The sequence below is a fragment of the Chinchilla lanigera genome, unplaced genomic scaffold (assembly GCF_000276665.1).
Source record: "Chinchilla lanigera isolate Chin_1 unplaced genomic scaffold, ChiLan1.0 scaffold00013, whole genome shotgun sequence".
Lineage (NCBI taxonomy): Eukaryota > Metazoa > Chordata > Mammalia > Rodentia > Chinchillidae > Chinchilla > Chinchilla lanigera.
The window spans coordinates 24,213,987-24,234,319 of record NW_004955414.1 but is presented as its reverse complement, the minus strand read 5'-3'; the positions used below and the strand labels follow the sequence as shown (position 1 = coordinate 24,234,319).

At 35.5% G+C, this 20,333-nt stretch overlaps 1 protein-coding gene across 2 annotated transcripts in view; it reads left to right on the top strand.

The window, feature by feature from the left end:
* The window catches only part of Stk33 (serine/threonine kinase 33), an 83,680-nt gene that overhangs the window by 20,170 nt on the left and 43,177 nt on the right, over window positions 1–20,333 (top strand). For both annotated transcript variants that reach the window (XM_005380223.1, XM_005380221.1), the window contains 3 exons: window positions 2,452–2,527; window positions 6,609–6,721; window positions 7,490–7,575. In XM_005380223.1, coding sequence (XP_005380280.1) covers window positions 2,452–2,527; window positions 6,609–6,721; window positions 7,490–7,575 — 275 coding nt within the window. The remainder of the gene's footprint in view (window positions 1–2,451; window positions 2,528–6,608; window positions 6,722–7,489; window positions 7,576–20,333) is intronic.

Sequence of the window (20,333 nt, the reverse complement as noted above, 5' to 3'; positions counted from 1 at the left end):
ATGCAGTCGAAGGCTGTGTATTTATCTATGAGTGCTTCTTTGACTTTCCTTGCGTTATAATGTTCTAATTCTGGTTCATCTCTTACTATAATTTTAGTTTTAGTCTTTTTCAAGCCAATAATTAATTAGAAATAAACTTAGAATTTTTCCAGGTGATTGGGATGTTTTGCATGCAAATTAATGTGTGCTGGTTTTCCTAGACTGCTTCCATTCATCTTTAAGAGATACTATAGGGCTTTATATAAATATAATTTACATACAATAAAATATACACATTTTAAATGTAATGCTCAATGGGTTTGATAAATTTATCCACTCGTCCACATCCCGGTGAAAATGAAGAGTATTTCCGTCAGCACAGAAAATTCCTTTTTGTCCCTTTCAGTCAACTCTGTGCGTGGGTCCTAGTAACCACTGATGATTTCTGTAAACACAACTCAGTTTTGCTTGTCTAGAAGGTTATATAAACTGAATCATATGGTGTATATGCTTTTGTGTATGTGTTCTTTTTCTGTCCCACATAATGATTTTGAGGCTTTATGCATGTTGTCATATCAGTAGTGTATTAATTTTTATTGCTGAAGAGTATACCTAGTTTATGGTTGTTGGTTTTTTTTTTTCCCTACTTGATGGATAAAGTTTTTAAATTGCATTATCTTATTTGGGAAAAGGCTACTTTAGATTCTGTTCATATCCTCTTGTTGGCAAAAGACATCTGGTCTGTAGTTACAAGGGGAAAATATATCCAAGCACCCTGAGTTTTATGCCTGCTTATTAGTTGTCTACACTGATAACAAGTGAGCGAACAAGAGAGAAGACAGATGGTTTGTGGAGCTTTGCTGACTTCCTAAATGTCTCCTTGGCACAGTTATTCTGGCTTCTGCCTCCCTGAGGGCTGGGATGACAGTGCAAGTAGAAATGCCCCTGATAATTAAGAACCCTCTGAAAAGTAGAGATGGGGAATTCCTACCCCCTGCGGTGCGATGCCTCAGTGTGGGAAGCCTTCATTGAATGTAATCACAGAACTTGCCCTGTGAGAGACACTCGGCCGTAAAACAACTTGCACTTTAATGATTCAACATTTAAAGATTTTTAAGTGCAATTAAAGAATACAAGTATAATAGTTACCTAAAGGAAAATGTTAATTAGTAAATTTTCAATCATTTGGAGACAAATTGTTGTTAATTATAGCTAAATCTTTTCTTATGCTTATCTTTTGATTTCTTTTTGTTGTCTTTTTATTCTTTCAAAATAGGTACAAAAAACAGGAAATAACAAGAGAAAATGAAAAATAGGAAAAGAAAGAGAAAAGGAAATTATGTTTGTTTTTTGCATTTATTATAAAAGCTGTATGTGGGTGTGTGTGTGCACGTGGAGGAAATTAAAATAAGTTGTTTTTTTTTTAAAGATAAATGCATGCCTTTTTAATGGGAGGCATCCTGTAGCTGTGTGACTTTAGGCAAGTCACTTAATACATATCAAGCTTAGTTTTTTACCGACAGAGGGAGTCAAGTGCTTTCATACCCAGCTTATAGGATTATTAAATTCATACAAATAAAATTTTATGCAAAAGTGCTTTGGACATTTTAAAGTTCTACTGAAATATATACATATATTTTGTTTATAACTGTTTTCCTCTTTCTTATAAAGAAATATATCTGATCCTTAGCTATAGAAATAAAATAGACATGTTCCCACAGTACCTTATGTGACTTTTTAAAAAAGTTAGCCATTGTGAAAAAAATATAATCTTTATAAAATGTGCAACCTTGAAAGAATGGCGCCCCATGGAGAAGGTGGTTTCAGGGAACGCTATCATGAATACTTCTGGAAAGCAAGGAGCACAGAGTTGGGGAATCACAAATACTTTGGACCTAGTCCTGTCCTGTGACGTGGTTTTTTGATCTGGTCTCGTAAAGGCTATCTTTGACTTGGAGTTTTAATTTAGAAAATGTGGAAAATAATTTCCATTCTGTCATAAGAATGTTGTGATGTTATTATTATTATTCTTTTACTAAAGAGATATATAACCATTTATCTTAGTTTCTCTGAGAATTCAGATTTTTACATGTTGGGTTTGCTTTAAATTACATCTATTTAAGGCATATCTTCAATTCTATTTTGGGGAAAAGGCTGAGATATTGTCTTCTACTATAACTACACAATCTTTGCAAAATCATTTCTTAACAATTTCACAGGAATAAAAGGTAGTACATTTAATTATACAGTTTATGCCATTGTTCCATTAGAAGCTAAATGATAGGAGTGAGGACACAGTGACATCAATTGTTAAGGTCTGTACATTATTCATTTAACATCTGCTACTGGTTCTTTTTTCCCCGTGGGGGAATAAATTACAACACACCAGCACATTTTTCATGCTTTGTGTTTAAGCATTTAGAAGTCGTTTATTGTATTATTAATATTATTTTATTTCTGCTTATTTGGCAGCACCTGAAGTTATCAATGCCCACGACTATAGCCAGCAATGTGACATTTGGAGCATAGGTGTCATAATGTACATTTTGTAAGTAACCTGCTAAATGTACAGCGGAAAATGAATGGATAGTCTCTAATAGTGGAAGGACATGGATTTTAGAGTAAAACTAAGCAATATATTTTTAAAAGTGATTCAAAAACCAGTTGAGAAGTCATTCTAAAGCTCTGTTATTAGTTGTCAGATTCATCCCTGAGGTATTTTCAATCCTGTAAATGTATAGCTTTCAGCTTTGCTTTTCATTGATCTATAAGTGCAACAATATACTGTGTGGTCAGAGCAAAGTGAAAACTGTCTTTAACACCTGCTTGATCCTTTGTTATAATCTAAAATCTTCTCTGTATTTTCCCGTTAAGTTTGTTTGTAGTCCAGTAGGTACTGCCACCTGGTCCTGCAGCTGCCCATTTGGGCACATGCGGGGTGTGGGCACCAACTAGACAGAGGTTTGTCCAGGTCTAGGAAGTGTTCTCTACTTTCCAGTTCTCTTAATGCTACTGAAACCCGTAGTAATTCTTGCTCTTCCTTCGCTCTCACTCTTACGATCAGTCAAATCTTCAGTCCTGTGCATTTTTTCCTTTGAAATGTTCTTATCTATTCTTGCATTTCTCTTTGTGATCCTTTTCTAAAATATTCCACGGTCTTTCTTACTATTCTCCCTGTCTCTGGTTACCCTTCCAAGTCCATTTATTACACCGCTGTCAGGATTGCCCTTCTAAATCACAGATCTGATCATATGACTTCCCTGATTAAAAGTCCCTGATAATTACTTCTTGTTACAGAAAACTGTCAGAGCAACCTGGCATGGCACAGCTTAGCAAACTTTTCACATCCTGACTGTAGTGTGCCCTACCAGCCTTGGGCTTGGTGCTTTTTGTACACCTACCCTATTCTGTGTAACCCTAGGCCGCTCCACACTTCACTGCTCAGATATCCTCGGCATTGAATGCTATTGGTGTGTGTGTGTGTGTGTGCATGTGTATGCGTGCATGCACATACTCTTTGCTTCTCTGCAAACCTCCCTCCTGAGTGGACCCAACTCAAACATTAAAGCTTTTTATTTCCCTAACTTCTGTCCTACCTCAACAGAGTTATTACATTTACTATATATTTTCCTTCCTACATTCCACACAGGATTTAAGGCATCATACAAAAATGTGTGGAAAACAGTCGTATTTAAAGAAAAATAATGAAATGGGACTATTAGTCAGGAAAGTTGGCATATGTTCACACTTTGATGTTGAAAAATAAAACATTGTAAAATCAGTTTACATTATATTATAATATTTTATATACTGTGTCTACTCGCCTTACTCTAAGTTCCTGAAAAACAGGTATCTTAAGTTATTCACCTTTGCACCTTTGGTATTCGATACACTAATAGGTGCATATGAGGTGGTCAATATGTTTGTTAAACTGAATTAAGTGAATTGTTAAGAGGTATTTTGAACAGTTAGTGACCACTGTTCTGCTTCTTGGTAAATATGAACATCTTTATGTTGATACAACATTGGTTTCATGGTTATACTGAAGATTCACTATGCTGTACCTCATCTCACTGGTTTCTAAATATTGATGTCATAGTACTTACACTTTCAGTTCTGTGAAATGGGATACAGAGGCAGTAGAAATTGGATGATGTGACTTTCACTGTAACTCAACTGGTCAACACACTTCATTGCTTAGATAGTATAGAGTATAAATGTAGTTATAATATTTTTGATCATTGTACTGATCAGAATCACAGTACAAACGTTCTGAACCTCCATATTTAAAATAATTATTTAAAATTGTTCTTTTATAATTTTAAGACTTTCTAGACAATACAAGTCAAATATAATATGTATAATGAAATATTACAAAATCCATGCAGTGTTTGATGTCTTCTTAGTTTGAATTTGGTGTTAAGGAAAGTAAGTGAATTACAACTTTAAATCTTTCTCTTAAAGATGTAATTTAAATTTTTCTGCTCCATAGTATGGCTCCATATTATCATAACAGCCTCTTCTTTACCATAGACTCTTAACTTAGCTAATCAATATATATTCATTAATCTGTCGGAGGCCAGTGGTGTTACAGGTAATTTCCTTCACCAAGAGTACAAGCATATTACTTTCTCTAGGGGGGCTATTTTTTTTTGTTATGTTAGATTCATTTCTACATAATTGGGCAATGATAACATACTTTCTCAAGGTGAAATTAAAATAAATAAATATTCTTTATGATTACTATCCTCTGCTGTTTAGATTCCTATGAATGTATCAAAAAATAATAGGAAAGTTTGAAGAGGTATTTTTCATGTCTTGGATTGTTTTTTCTAGATGTGTGAGAAAATTGCTGTCATAAAATTCTGTATCCCGCTGATTGACCAACCATTAGATACATTTTGTGTAAATAAAATTGCAAAAGATAGGGAAAAAATGGAATTTTAAGAATATAGCCCTTAAGCTATAGTTGCATGATCACCAGGCAATGCAAGGGCAGCTAAGAAATTGGTAGATGTGCATATCACTGGTTGATAACAGGCTCAATGAGCTGGGCTTTTGCTGGCCTGTACTTGTTATAATAGATAGTAATTGTCCATAAGGCAGTTTTTCTGGCTTTTTGTTTTCTATGGCCTTTTAAATTGCAGTTTTAAACTAAACACCGGTGATGTGAATAAGATAAGAGAAGGGAATGTCAGAGTGGGCTGGAGAAATAAAAAATGTTAAGGGTTTGCCTAACGATTTGATAAATACTGATCTCCCAACAAGAACCTATTGGTAAATGAAAAACTTTATTTTACAGCCTACTTTCATGAACTACTAGGATGCAAGTAACTTTATCCCATGGGAAATCATCATCATAATCATAAAAATTATGACTTACTCAGAAAATGTTCCTGAGTTAGGTTTTTAAACAACATGAAAAATATGTTAAAATACTTGGAGGTTATCATCCTAAGAATAGATAGCAGTTTGCAAAGTGGAATGGAATTATACCATTTTATTCTTTTAATAATAAAGTGTGAAAGCATCCTGAAAGTTGAAGAGTAGACAGAGAGTTGCCTCTGTGATGAGTCTAGATCTAGTTTCTTTTTTTTCCCCCTAGTTTCTGTCTGGTTGTCGTTAGGTACATTTGGGTACTGTCTACAGGGGTGCCCTCAGATGTGTTAACAATGGGTGTTAACAATGGTGGTGATGGCTAACATTTGTTGAGAATATAGTCTAAAGAATTGAACTCAAGCTTTAAGCATATTCTTGTTATTTTTGGCTTAGATCACTTGTTGAGGCACTAGTTTCATAGGCTTGCCATGTTCTGTTAAAATACGTGTAGCTCCTTATTAGAGAATTACAACCAGGCCTTTTATTGATGTTGGTTGTGTGTATTCTCAGCTTTCATCCTTTCAGACTGAGGGATCAAATTATCATCTCATTTTTTTCTTATCCTGACCTTCATTTTGTATACCATTATTAAAAGGTTGTGGCCACTTTAATAGGTTTTTGGCTTTTGCTCAGAGTATACAGAAATTTCCAGGGTTATTCTTTGTTTTCACAATTAGTTACATTTGTGTAGTACTTTACCATGGATAAAAGCCTCACATGGTCATTCAAGTCTTGACAGTTCTTGTTAGACTCTGACAACTCTTGCATGTTTCCGTAACTCTGGTTTGTATTATGTATTTTATCTGAAGCTATTGGCTATCCTTGTTTACACCACTTATACTGTAGACTTGAACTCATATGTCTTCCTATATTTTAACTCGATTTCAGCTTAGTATTTCCCCACTTGTAAGAGCTTTGAGTCATTTGCAAATCTAAAGGTTTCAATGTATGTAGTCATTTCTGTTTTGAGACAAGAACCTAGTGTGGGGGCTGGGGATATTGCTCAGTAGCACAGTGCCTGCCTGGCAAATTTGAGGCCCTGAGTTTGGTTCCCAGTACAAAAAATAAACCTATCATGGATCTTAGAAACCCCATTGCTTCCATTATTATATGCAGAGAGGTATTCTTCTCTTCCAATCCTTCACTTAAATGTGAAGTATTACTATTCCAAATATTGCAGAAGTTTAATTGTAATTTCCTTATTTTGATTAGTTTTTAAACATTTAAATAAAACCATTGCCTTTATCTAGATTATGTGGAGAACCACCCTTTTTGGCAAACTCAGAAGAGAAGCTTTTTGAGTTAATAAGAAAGGGAGAACTGCATTTTGAAGATCCAATCTGGGATTCCATAAGTGATGGTGGTAAGTGTTGACTGAGTATTATTTACTAAGCCAAATATAAGGAAGTTGGCCAGGAATAAGACCATTTCAAGTATCTATTTAGTCATTGTATTAGTCAGTTTTCCTATTGCTGGAGCACAACACCCAACAGCCACAGCTTAAACAGGGAGAGGTTTAATTTAGCTTCAGGGGATTCAGTACATGGTTGGCAGGCTCCAAGGCAGTGACATGGTGGTGAACATGTGTGGTGAAGCAAAGCTACTAAGTTCATGGAGGCCAGGCAGCAGAGCAGGGAGCAGCACCAGGGGAAGGGGCCAGGGATCAGATATAGCACCCAAGGCCATGCCTCCATGACCTACCCAGACACACCCAGAAGTGTGCGCCATCAGTCCCTGGGTAGTTTCAAGTCCATTCAAGTGGAAACAATAAAGCACAACCACCACAATCATAAAATTACTTTGGTAACAGGCACCATTTATTTGTGGAAATAGCAATATCTTTACTGTGATTGTTCATAGGCAAAAACTCAACAAAACAAGAAAATAGGTAGTAAAAGCTAAAGAGGAACTTTGCTGATTATCTAGCTAATTTTTACTATAAACCATTCAACTAGATAATCCAGGTTTAAAGGTTAAACTTTAAACCTTATTTATTAGGCATGCATACTCATGGTACCTGGTATCTTCCCTTTGTGTTATATAGACTTAATCCTAAATAAATTACAAAGCATGTGCTATTAGTAGTAGTTAAGAGGCATAAAGATTTTCAGGATTTTTCTCTTATTTGCAGCTAAAAGTGTTTTGAAACAACTTTTGAAAGTAGATCCGGCTCACAGAATCACAGCTAAGGAATTATTAGATAACCAATGGTTAACAGTAAGTTACAGTAATACTTTTTCCTCCTTCCTTTCTGCCAGGCTACCATTGCTCATTTCCTTGCATTAGGCTTTGTATTTTTCATACATAGTTTTCTTAAAATAGTCAAGTTAAAAAGGATTATTGAGTCTTGACACACTCCTGAAATAGATATTTTCCTTTTTTATTTTATGAAAAAATAAAACAAAATTCATAACAAGATAGTAAGAGAATAATACTAGTTATTATGCTGTTTATCATTTATTTCACTCGTACTACTAGTTTATCTTAAATTATTGAAAGAACATTTTGTGTTATTATATCTTTCCTTTTTTGGTAAGAATCGTTTTATGTCTTGTACTCTGGGCATTTTTAAACTGGTACAACTGTTTTATATATCTATATCTATATCTATCTATCTATATATATATATACACACACACACACACACTTGGATTTGTTCTTTGTCATGGAGGTATCATGTCCAATAGAACAGAGCTGAGATGTCTTTTTTTAAAGCTACAGTGTATTGAAGCAGTCTGTGTGCAGTAGTAGTTCAGTGATGCAAAGCACTGGAACCATTCATCTCTTTCAGTTCTTTGGGTGCAGCAAATCTCTGGGGTCTCAGAAAAACCAAAGTCTCCAAACAGTGGTTGCTGTTTGGCTTGAAATCTTAAATATTTATTTATTTACATGTTGTGACCACGGAACTAAGAAGATCCTGTGTCTTACTGATCTCTATATCCTTGTTCTCAGAACAATTCCATGTCACAGGAGGAAATTTGCAAGAGACTGCTACTTACTTCTCAGTGTTTATTTTCTATTTTCCTGTAGTAATAAGGATTCTGACTTTAAATGGAAATGTTGTTATACAGTTAAAGAACTTTATTCCCTTGTCTTCTGTTAACATCGTGATGTTCAATGATAGGTGAAGGGAAATGGGCAGAGTTTCCTTTTTTTAAATTAAGCTTATTGGTACATTTTAGATGTACACAATGATCATATTCACCATAGGGAACTTGTACCTGTACATGATATATTTTCATTACTCTTTTTTTCCCAATTCCCTCTTCTCCCTTCAAATCCTTATCCTTTCCCTATTTACAAAGCTTGATTTCCATTTTATACTTCTTAAAAATTATGGCATTTTCCCCCTTGTTCCTTCCTTCCTGTCCCCTTTCCCTTTCCTAGTTCCTCTTTCCTTTTGAACAATTTCTTCCCATTTTACAGTGTCTGTTGTATATTTTGATCCTTATTTACTCTTTCAGTTTCTCACACCAGGGAAAAAAGGTGATATTTATAGTCCAATTTATGAGTCCAATTTATCTCACTTAAGAGTACAGTCTCCAGTTGTATCTGTTTACCTAGAAATGTCTCAAGTCTATCCTTCTTTGTGGCTGAGTAGTACTCCATTGTATGAAAAAAAAACCCACATCTTTTTTACCCATTTCTTGGTTGATAGGCATTTGGGTTGTTTCCAAGAGTTAGCTATTACAAGCTGTGCTGCCATAAACATGGATGTGCATATATCACTGTGGTGTGATCTTTTTAACTCTTCCAGGAAGATACCTAGAATGGGTATAGCTGGGTCAAATGGCATCTCTAATCTTGGTTTTTTTAGGTATCTCCAGATTGATTTCCATAGTGGTTGCACAAGTCTGCATTCCCGCCAACAGTGGAGAAGGGTTCCTTTTCCCCTACAGCCATGCCAGTATTTGTTATTGATTGATTTCCTGATGATATGCATTCCTTCTGGAGTGAGATGGAATCCCCCAACACTGTTTTAATTTGCATCTCTTGAATGACCAGTGATGATGAACATTTTTTCATATATTTATATGCCATTTGTATTTCTTCATCTGAGAAATGTGTACTCATCTCAGATGCCAATTTTGGATTAGGTCTTTGGATTTGAGAGTACTGATTCTTTTCAATTCTTTATATGTTCTAGAATTAATTCATCTCAGGGACAACTGGCTAAAACTTTTTCCACTCTGGTTGTCTCTTCATTTTGTTGGAGATTTCTTTTGCTATGCAGAAGTTTTTTAATGGAATGAGAACCCAGTTTTGATTCTTTGTATTACTTACCATGCAATCAGAGTTTTATTCATGAAATCCTTGCTTATACCTGTGTCTTCAAGAGTTCTGCCTATTCTCTCATCCAGCAGATTTAATGTTTCTGTTTTAATAGTTACCTATTTGATCCATTTTGACTTTAGTTTAGTGCCTGGTGATAGACTTGGGTCTAGTTTTAGTCTTTGGCCTGTGGAAAGCCAGTTTTTCCAGCACCATTTATTAAAGAGGCTATCTTTCTTTTAATGAAGGTGTTTGGTACCTTTGTCAAAGTTAAGATGGTTGAGTGTGTTTGAAGTAGTTTCTACACCTTTTAATCTGTTCCACTGATGCTCAGGTCTGTTTTTTGCCAGTACTAAGCTGTTTTTATCACAGTAGCTTTGAAGTATAATTTCAAGTCTGAGATTGTGATACCCCTGCCTTGCCTTGCTGCCAAAAATTGTTTTTGCTGTTCTAGGTCTCATCTAATTCCAAATGAATTTCGGGAATGTTTTCTCTAGTACTATGAGGTATGCTAGTGGTATGTTGCTTGGGATTGCATTAAATCTGTACAACAATTTTGGAAGTATGGCCATTTTCACTATATTGGTTCTTCCTATCTATGAGCAAGGCATATCTTTCCATTTTCTGATATCCTCTTTCATTTCCTTTATCAGAGTTCTATAATTTTTGGTGTATACATCTTTTTCTTCCTGTGTTAGATTGATTCCTAGGTATTTCATTTTGGGGGGATGTTAATGTGAAAGGTGTGGTTTCCCTAATTTCTCTCTCAGTGCGTTTGTTGTTTATGTATAAGAATGCTATTGATTTTTGAGTGTTAATTTTATATGCAGCTACACTACTGAATTTGGTTATTAAATCTACAAGTCTTTTGATGAAGTTTTTGGGGTCTTCTATCTAGAGTATCATGTTATCTGCAAATAATGATAGTTTAACTTCTTCCTTTCTTATCTTCATTTCTTTTAGTTCTTTCTCTTATCTAATTGCTCAGGCTGTTTCCACAACTGTATTGAGTAGGACTGGTAATAGTGGACATCTTTGCCTTGTTCAGATTTTAGAGTGAACTTTTCTTTTTTGTCCATTTAGTATGATGTTAGATGTTGGTTTGTCATAGATGGCTTTTATCAGATTAAGGTAAAGACAATTGATTCCAGTTTTCTGTGGAGTTTTTATCATGAAAGGATGTTGGACTTTGCCAAATGCTTTTCTTATGTCTATTGAGATGATCATGTGACTTTTGTCTTTGGCTCTCTAATATAGTATATTATAATTATTTATTTGTATGTATTGAAACATCCCTGCATCCCTGGGATGACTCCCACTTGGTCATGGTGAATAATCTTGATATTTGCCAGGATCTAATTGAGAATTTTTGCATTTATGTTTATTAGGGAGATTGGTTTGTAGTTTTCTTTTCTGGTTGGGTCCTTCTCTAGTTTTGATATCAGTGTAATGCATGCCCCCAAGAATGATTTTGTGAGTATTGTGTCCCTTTCAATTTCATTAAAGAGTTTCAGCTTTAGTGGCATTAACTCTTCTCCAAATTTCTTGTAGAATTCAACATTGAATCCATCAGGATGTGGACTTTTCTTTATTAGTAAGTTTTTAATGACATTTTCAATTTCATTGAGTGATACTGGATTGTTTAGAATTTTTATATGTTCTTTATTACTCTCCGCAATTCATATGTGTCTAGGAATCTGCCCATTTCTTCTGTGTTTTGCATCTTATTAAAGTACAGGTTCTTGGGGCTGGGGATTTAGCTCAGCGGCACAGCACCTGCCTGGCAAATGCAAGGTTGTGAGTTCGATTCCCGGTACTGGAAGAAAAACCAAAAAAAAAAAAAACAAAAAAAAAACAACAACAAAAAAACAAATAAAGTACAGGTTCTTGAAGTATTGATGATCCTCTGGATTTCTGCAGGATCCGTTGTGATTTTACTCTTTTATTCCTTATTGTATGGACTGGAGTCTTTTTTTTCCTTCTTTGGATAAGGTTGGCTAAGGTTTTATCATTTTTATTTAATCTTTCAAATAACTAACTCTTCAATTCATTGATGCTTTGTATTGTTTTCTTAGTCTCAATTGCATTAATTTCTGCTCTTGTCTTTATAATTTCCTCTCTTACATGAACTTTGGGTTGATCTTTTTCTAGATATTTGAGGTTCAACATTATTTCTTTGAGCTCTATCTATTTTCCTGATATGAGAATTCACCACTATAAATTTCTCTTGTAGGACTTCTTTCATCGTGTCCCATAAGTTTCATTATGTTTTGTTGGCATTATTGTTTAATTGTACTGTTTAATTTCTTTTTAATATTCTCTGTGACCCATTGGATGTTCAGCAGGGTGTTGTTTGCTTTTAGGTATTTATGTAGTTTTCGTGATTTCTTTTGCTGTTGACTTCCATTTTCATTGCACTGTGGTCAGATAATATGCATATGATAATTTCAGTTCCTCTGCATTTACTTAAGCACGTTCCATGGGCTAATATGTGCTCTATTTTGGAGAACATTCCATGTGCAGCTCAGAACAATGTGTATTCTGATGTGGGGTGGAAAATTCTGCAGGCATCTACTAAGTACATTTGTTCACAGGTTTGGTTCAGTTCTGATATTTCTTTGTTGAGTTTTTGCCTAGTTAATTTATCTAACTGTGAGATTGGGGTATTAAGGTTTCCTATTTTAATTGTGTTAGTGCTTAATTGACTTTTCATGTCTATTAATATTTGTTTTATGTAGTTGAGTGCACCAGTACTTGGTGCATATTCATTTATAATTGTTATCTCTTTTTCTTGGAGTTTTTCCTTAACAAGTGTGTAGTGACCTTTTTTGTCTCTTTTGGTCAGTCTTCACTTGAATTTCACATTGTCTGTTTGACTGATTTTTCATGGTCTCTTGCTGTTTTTAAGATATTTTTTGTGGCCCCTAACTACAATCCTCTCTTCTAGATCTGATATTCTATCATCACCTTCACTCAATCTGTTTGTGCATACTTTCACTGGAGTTTTTAATCTCCCGGATTCCTGTTTTGATCTGTTTCATGGATTCCATTTCTCTCCTATGTTGCATACTCATGGTACCCATTGTTTTCCTAAGCTTCTCTAATTTTTTAACTGTGTCTGCTCTAAGTCTTTCATTTTAATTATCAGTTCATTTTTTACCTGAGAGATTATATTTTCTAAAGCCTCTTCCATTTGCTTTTTTACTTGTGCTGATATCATTTCACAAATGTCTAGTGAGTGGCTTCTAATTTCCTCTACCTTGTTTTCTTCTGGACTTGTCCTGGGTGGGCTAGAGATTTGGGATTGAATTTTGGTTTTGCATGTTGTCATTTTCTATTTTTTATTTTATTTTGTCTTCTGTGTTGATGCTTGTAGATTTCTTATGGTAGAGAGTTTTATCGCTAGTATCAAGACTTCTCTAGGAAATGTCTGTTCCTCAGGGATGTCTTCTAGATGTAGGTGGTTCTTGGTCTTAGCGTCTATCCCAAGAACCTACCTTCTTAATTTATTACAGATGAGAAGTTGTTATCTAGCTGGCTCAGCATCCAGTCATTTGGTACTGGACCAGCGTGATGATTATGAACCTAGACAATCAGAGTGTTGTCTTATAGGGGATAAAAAGTGACTATAACATGTATAACATGCTGGCTAAATTAGTACAGTTAGCAATAAAAGTAGCATCAGGCACAGGCTAGCTACTGACAAACTGTGGTAACTGTCAACCTGATACCTTTTATCATAGGAGCCAATTCTACAGTTATGTGACAAAATGGAGCATATTCCCGGAACTTGTATGCTGCGATTATCCCCTTAGCTGGGTGATTTTACCCTGTTGCAGGAGCAGGGATTTAATAGGGGTAGGGGGCAAGATAGAGATGAGTGAAGTCAAATATAGTAGAACCAAGGCTGGTGGGCAAAGAATGGGTGCCCAAGTTTTGGAAAACTGGAGAACATGTAGTGAAAGAATGAAAGAGAAAGTGAAGGAGTATTGAAGTGAATCAGAAAGAGAAGAGACAATGTTGTCTCACATAACAATATCCTAAAATCAAGAGAGATATTTGAAGAAAGAGAGAAAGAAGGTAAATAGAAGAAGACAGAAAGAAAGTTAAGAAATCTAAATAGTGAAAAAAAAAAACCCCAACCATATAGAAAAAGGGAAAACCAATCAAACAGATAAAGAGAAAGGAAAATAGCAAAATTCTTCTGGTGTCCACAGTTCTGTGGTAGTATCCAAGTCAGACCCCATAAATGTGCTGTGCACTCCAGCCAAGTTTGCAGTACAGTTTGTGCTGTGATGGGGCTGATCTTGGTCTCTGGATGTGGGGGCTGGGACTGGTCTTCTGTTGCTGGAGTTCTTCTGGGGCCCTTTGATATAGAGTGATACCCTGACCACGTGTTTCTGTTCTGCATGTCTGTGTGCTGGAGGACAACACTGCTTCACCTAACTTACCAACTGCTGACTTGTATTCTTACTATTTCTTTCCATTTTTCCATGCCACTGATCCTGCCTGCCAGTGTGCTCCCATGACAGGGGTCTGCTCTCTGTTGGTCCTGCCTGTCAGCATACTCACAGTTTCCTCTTAAATGGAGAAGTATGGCATTCTGCATGCCTTTCCTCTTTCCTGGTGACTGAAATGCAAATGTTGTGGCTCTGGTTTGAATGGCCATTTTACACCATAGAATGAGACCTACAAACTGGGAAAGAGAGAGCAACACGATGCAAGAAACCAGGGCTTATAACTCGTACTGTTGCCACACTAACCTTTGGCTTCATATCTCCACACTTGTAAAAAATATAAATAACAGAGTTCTGTCATCTTTAAGACACAGTAAAATGCCCAGCTGAACCTAATTCCAGTTAATACAACACTCAATAAACAATTGCCTAATGAATGTATGATTTGCTAAATGAATAGGTCTGTAGATATATCAGAGAAAGCTTGAAAACTGAGACTGGCAATAAATAGAGACACATAGGAATATTACTAAGTAATATTAGTCTGTGAAAAAAATTATACATCTGTTATTTGCCAGACTGTTACTACTGGGGATACATTATACAATACATTTAAAATGTAAATGAGCTTATAATTATAGCCTTAAAAGAGCATTGACTATTAAATGGACAATATCTTAGAAATAGAGAATTAGATATCTATTGAGGTAGAATTGTTGAGAGATGGTAGTGGCTTCAACAGTGTGTGGTAGCAATAGGGAGGAAGAGAAATATATGTGAAATATTTTTTAGGAGTGTGAGTGACAGAATTTAGCAATGAATTAGCTGAGAAATAAGAATAATGGATGAATTATTATGATATTTAGATTTTGGTATAACAACTGTTGGGACAGTGGTACCATTTACCTAGATGTGGAAGAGTGAAAAAGAATAGATTGGGGGGGGTGAGGTTGGTAAACCAACTTATATATCAGATGTGATAAATTTCAAATATCTATGTAACTTCCAAGTGAAGATATCAAGTAGGTAGTTGAATATATGAGTCGGGAATTGGAGTGTTCTGAGCAGGAGATATAAATTTGAGAATCTTGAATATGAAGATGCCATGTAAAGCCATTTGACTGAAAAGATAAATTAAGAAGAAAATACAGGAGGGAGGAGATGCAGCCCCAGCAACACACTCTAAAACATTACGACATTTAGAGAAGAGGCCCAGATAAGTTTAGATACCATAAATATACAGTGGTATCACTCTCCTAAAATCTCTGATTTTCTTTTGGCAATTTCTAATCATTGCTTTGAATAACATTTTTTTTTCCTGTAAGGGCTCAAAACATAGTCTTCATGAGAGAATGGATTCTATCTGCCCTCTTCTGTGAATATCGTGATCTCTCATAGGATTCTGTGCAGTAATTATTTCTGGCCTAAAGTAATTGTGCAAATGAGTTAGCAGCTCGATCATTGCAAAAATGTACTGAGTAGATTTGTAGTACAGGAAAATGAAAAATTGTAAAACAGATGGTGTGCCTTAGATTTTTATCTCTTTTCAGCATCACACAACATTCGGGTTTGGCCATTTAATTATTTGTTTTCTAATTAGTACAACTTTATTTCTGGCTTTGGTCATTTTTCCAGAAGTCTCCATTTTTGATCCTCAGTAACATTTGTCTCTGTGAAGTGTTTGCCAAATGGATAGAGAAGTGACAGATATTGTGTACTATATTGGACTATCCTAAGGAGTTCACTGTACGAAATTTAGAATACTGGCATTTTACAAACTTCTGAAAGGCAAAACTCTTTTCTTCTTAACCACTTGAAGTCTTACTTCCTAAAATTCATAGGCTTTATTTGAAATAATCTAAAGAAAACATGACAGTTCTCTCAGTGCCTCACTGCTTTGTAACCAGAACCTATCTTTTGCAGTACCTAACACCTGGTAACAATTTTGTTCAAAAATCTTTAATGGATAAAAAGTATCTGCGGTTTAGCCTATGTATTGTATATTTTGAATCATGGCACATACTGTATTTGAAAAGTATTCTAAGAAAAATAATTATTTCTCTATGTACATTCAAATGAATGAAATGTCAAATAAATACATATTGCTATCCTGAATTCAAAAGTTAAATGTTAGATGTAAGGAAAAAAGTCCAAGAAAAACGAGTCTCCTAAAAAGGAAGCTTGATGATTCCCCATGCCTATTATTTTGAATCTCTTCCTTCACTCTTTCTTCCTCTTTACCATCACAGTGTCTGAGAAGATAATTGCTTCTGATTAGATAATTGCCATAGCTCCTTGGTACTCTTTTAAATGGTACCTGGTACCACTCTTTTAAATGGTTCTTGGTACTCTGGTGACAGGTAATACCAAAAATTTACATTTTTCAACAAATTTCTAAGATTTATTATACCCACTTACATTTTAAAATCAGTGGTATAAATTAAGAATTGTTTTTCTTCTGTGGCTTGTTAAAGTATAGTTCCCAGTTTTGAGCTTTATTGGTATTATTCATACATTAATTCCTTCAACACACTTTTTATGCCTACTGTGTTCTAGTTCAATGCTAAGTAATAAAATATGAAGTCATTTTAGACATAGCCTCTGACATAAAGAATTTAAAATGCAAAGAAGAAAAGAACTTGCATTATAGTGAGGGAAGCAAGCTATATATATAAGATAGAAAATGCAGGAGAAAAATGACAAATGTCGTCAGAAATTGCCAAATGATCAAAGGAACAGAGGCAAACAAGGTGAAATCAGGAAGTTCAGTTGACTGTCAGATAATATACTTGAAGAGAAAATGTGGGAAATGAGACTAGGAAAGGAAAGAAAATTGTGAGAGGATTTAAATCTTAAGTTAAAGAGTTTTAACTTTATTCCATAGTAAGAATGCTCTTTGAAATGAAAGAATTAGCCGTATAGTGCATCAGTCTTGCAAGTGGTTTATTTTAAATGAGGAAATAATCATTTAAGTGTCTACTGATTTTAACAAATATCTTTTAATTTTAATACATCAGATTACAGGAATACAAAGATGGATAAAGCAGTCCTTCCCCCTTGAATCCTTATTGCAGTTACAGTCTACAATTTGCTTTACAGTCAGACTTTGCGAAGAGACCTGTAACCAAGGTGTAGGGTCAAATTTCAGAACAGTTTCCTAACATTTGAACAGGGCCCTTGTTCATTAATTTGCAAATTGTTATTTAGATTTTGGTCATTAGCTTTTGACCTTTAGCCTTGACATACACACCTGCAGAAGAGGTTGGGAATTTTCTGACACCTAACTAATTGTTGGCCATTATTGTTTTCATTCTGTACATTTTCATTCTAAATATGTTAAGACTTTGACTTTTATTTTACTATATGTTATTATTAAATTCTGAATTATCTCACTAATATATGAATATCAGGAGTCCCTGTTTAATGACGCTTTTAATAAAAAAAAATTGTTAGGAAGAAGTTCATTATTAGCCAGGGCACTTGAAGATCTATTCAATATTCACTTATTTATGTATACTAAAAATCCAACAGATGTTTGCTGAATAACTACTCTGTGCTGTGGAAATACAAGAGTCAGTCTGACACAGTAACACATGTTGTGTCCATCTTAGGAAAGGATTAAAACATAGGCAGAGAATGATAAATCCACAAGAACATCTGGACAGTAACACTACTAAATTTTTAAGAAAAGAGCTTATTATTCTCCTTAGAGGATTATGAGAAGTGATTAAAGGTGGAAGTGTTACTGGGTTTTGGGGTGGTTTTAGAGGTGGTTTCTCAGTTCTTTATGTCCTGAGCAAAGAATTAATTAGTCAAGACAAGTGCAAATGGTAGCAAAGTTTTATTAAATGTGGGAAAAGAAACAAGCCCTGAAGAGCAAGTTTGGGCCAAGTAAAAGTAGGAAAAGAAATACACCCTACAGCATGAGGGTGAGCCACCATGCAAAAGAAAACACAGTGGCAAAAACTCACTGTGAACCATCCTTTTTGTATTACCCACTACTCAAGGTGGGTGATGTCAGATCTAGGTCATCCTACTGAAAACCTGCTTTAGTTCTGCAAAGAAGTCCATGTGCAGTACTTTGGGAACTGTTCTACACATATGTTGTGGGATTTTCTGATTAACAGATAATGCCTACTTTCCCAGCTAGCTTTGCCACACCCTAATTTTCTGTCTCAGAAATAATATGTAAGGGAGGTAGCAAGATGGCAGAATGGTAAGCATCACAGAAAGAGCCTTTCTGAGTGTTGCCATCCATATGCTAGAATACAGCAACATGAGGGAGACAAAAGGGAGGGAAGTGTGTCCCTGGGACCCAGGAAGGATCTAAGGTGTGAATTGAAGCCCATAGAGAGAGTGAAGGGAGAAGCTTCAATGAAGAGAAAGGATGTAGTTGGCAGTGCCTTTTCTCTGAGACAGGACTCTCTGCACAAGAGGAGAGATTTGAACTTGCAGACACACGATGACTGCTGCTGAACCCAGAGGCCTCCACAGAGAGACACAGCAGTGGAGGACATCAGCAGACAAAAAGAACTGCACTAGCTGGCAGTGAGTACTGAGGGCTCAGTTATCCTGCTCCAGACAGCAATTAGCCAGGAGCCATCTTGGAGAGAGGCTGGATGAGCTCAGAACTGAGTAGCTGCCAGCTCCATGTAGCAGTTCCCAGCTGGGATCAGGCCCTCAGAAAGTGTGCTGATAGCAACAGGTGAATGAGTCTGGGCTCAGTCAGAGGGCACAGGCTTACTGAGATTATCCACTACCCTACCAAAAAGCTACTGCTGGCTTGCTGGTATAGTCCCAGATTGGGACTCTGTCTCCACATGTTGTCTACCAATGACAGCACAGACAATCCTGGAAGTGGACTTTCTCTATTTCTTGTTTCTGTGGTTGTGGTGGTTTTGTTTTGTTTTGTTTTGTTTTTGCTTTTAGTTTTTGTTTTTTTCTCTTTCATTATTTGGTCCTGTTTTTATAAGAGAGTGAACATGGTTTCTAGCCTTTTTGTGATTGTTCTCTTGTATTCTTCTTTTTATCTCTTCCTTCTGTCTTTCCTCCAGTCTTCTGCACCAGTTTCCCAACTGGTTAAATTATAACACCTGAAGGAAAAATTGATATATTAAGGATTTATGTACTGCATATAATTTTCTGCTCTGTTTTAGGTTTTGTTATATAAGTACAAATCAAGTTCATATGGTTAAAGGTGGCAAATTAATGATTATCTCAGTTTGTCACTTCTGGGCTGAGATTATTGCTACCGTAATTGCTGATGGTACCACTTTAGCAAAAAGTTACATAACTGTTCTAAACAGCTATTCTTTCTGGTATTCCAAGACTAAGATTGACTAAAGGTCATAGAAAATACTGTGGCACTGAGCCAGAGAAGTAGGGGCTGAGCCACACAGGCAGCAACTTCTCATTCCCAACAAATTGAAGATGTAGAATCTTGCGAAAGCCTCAAAATCAAAACCATTTATACCTGAAAGATACCTCAGAGAAGTAGTCCTTTCCAAAGGGTTCTAAATACTAGCAATAAAACAAACCTACTACAGACAATTTACAAGCATCACCACAGGAATTAAACTAAAAAAAGAAAAAATGAAAAGACACTTAAACAAGATGCAATCCCAGACATTCAGTTCACAAAAGGCAAACCCAGGAGGCAAAGAGATGGGAAAATCTGAAAGCCACCCACCTGGCCTCTCTGAAGTTGTAACAACAAAGCAATTGAATGAGGCTCTAGAGAAAACATCAAATCAGAAATAATTTCTCAGATAACTACAGAGATGGTTTCCATAATGAAAACCATTCGTAGTGACTCTAGAGCAGATACAGACAAAAAAATAGAGGAGCTTAAGAAAATTATGAAAACCATGAATGTTCAGCATAGGAAAGAAATGGAATCTATAAGACAGATACAAGCAAATATCCAGGAGAATAAAAATTCCACTGAAAGTATCCACAGCAGATTAAACCAATATGAGGACAGAGGTGCTGGGGATTTAGCTCAGCTGCAAAGCACCTGCCTGGCAAGCACAAGGTTGTGAGTTTGATTCCCAGCACCAAAAAAAAAAAAAAAAAAAAGACCAATATGAGGACAGGATCTCAGATATAGAAAATAGGATTGTGGTTAGCAATCATAAAAAGAAAGATTCCTTACCAATGGCAAGGGACCATGAGAAATCAATCTAACAGCTGCTAGATGAGGCAAAGAATAATTTAAGATCGAATGAAGTCAATGAAAAAGCAGAA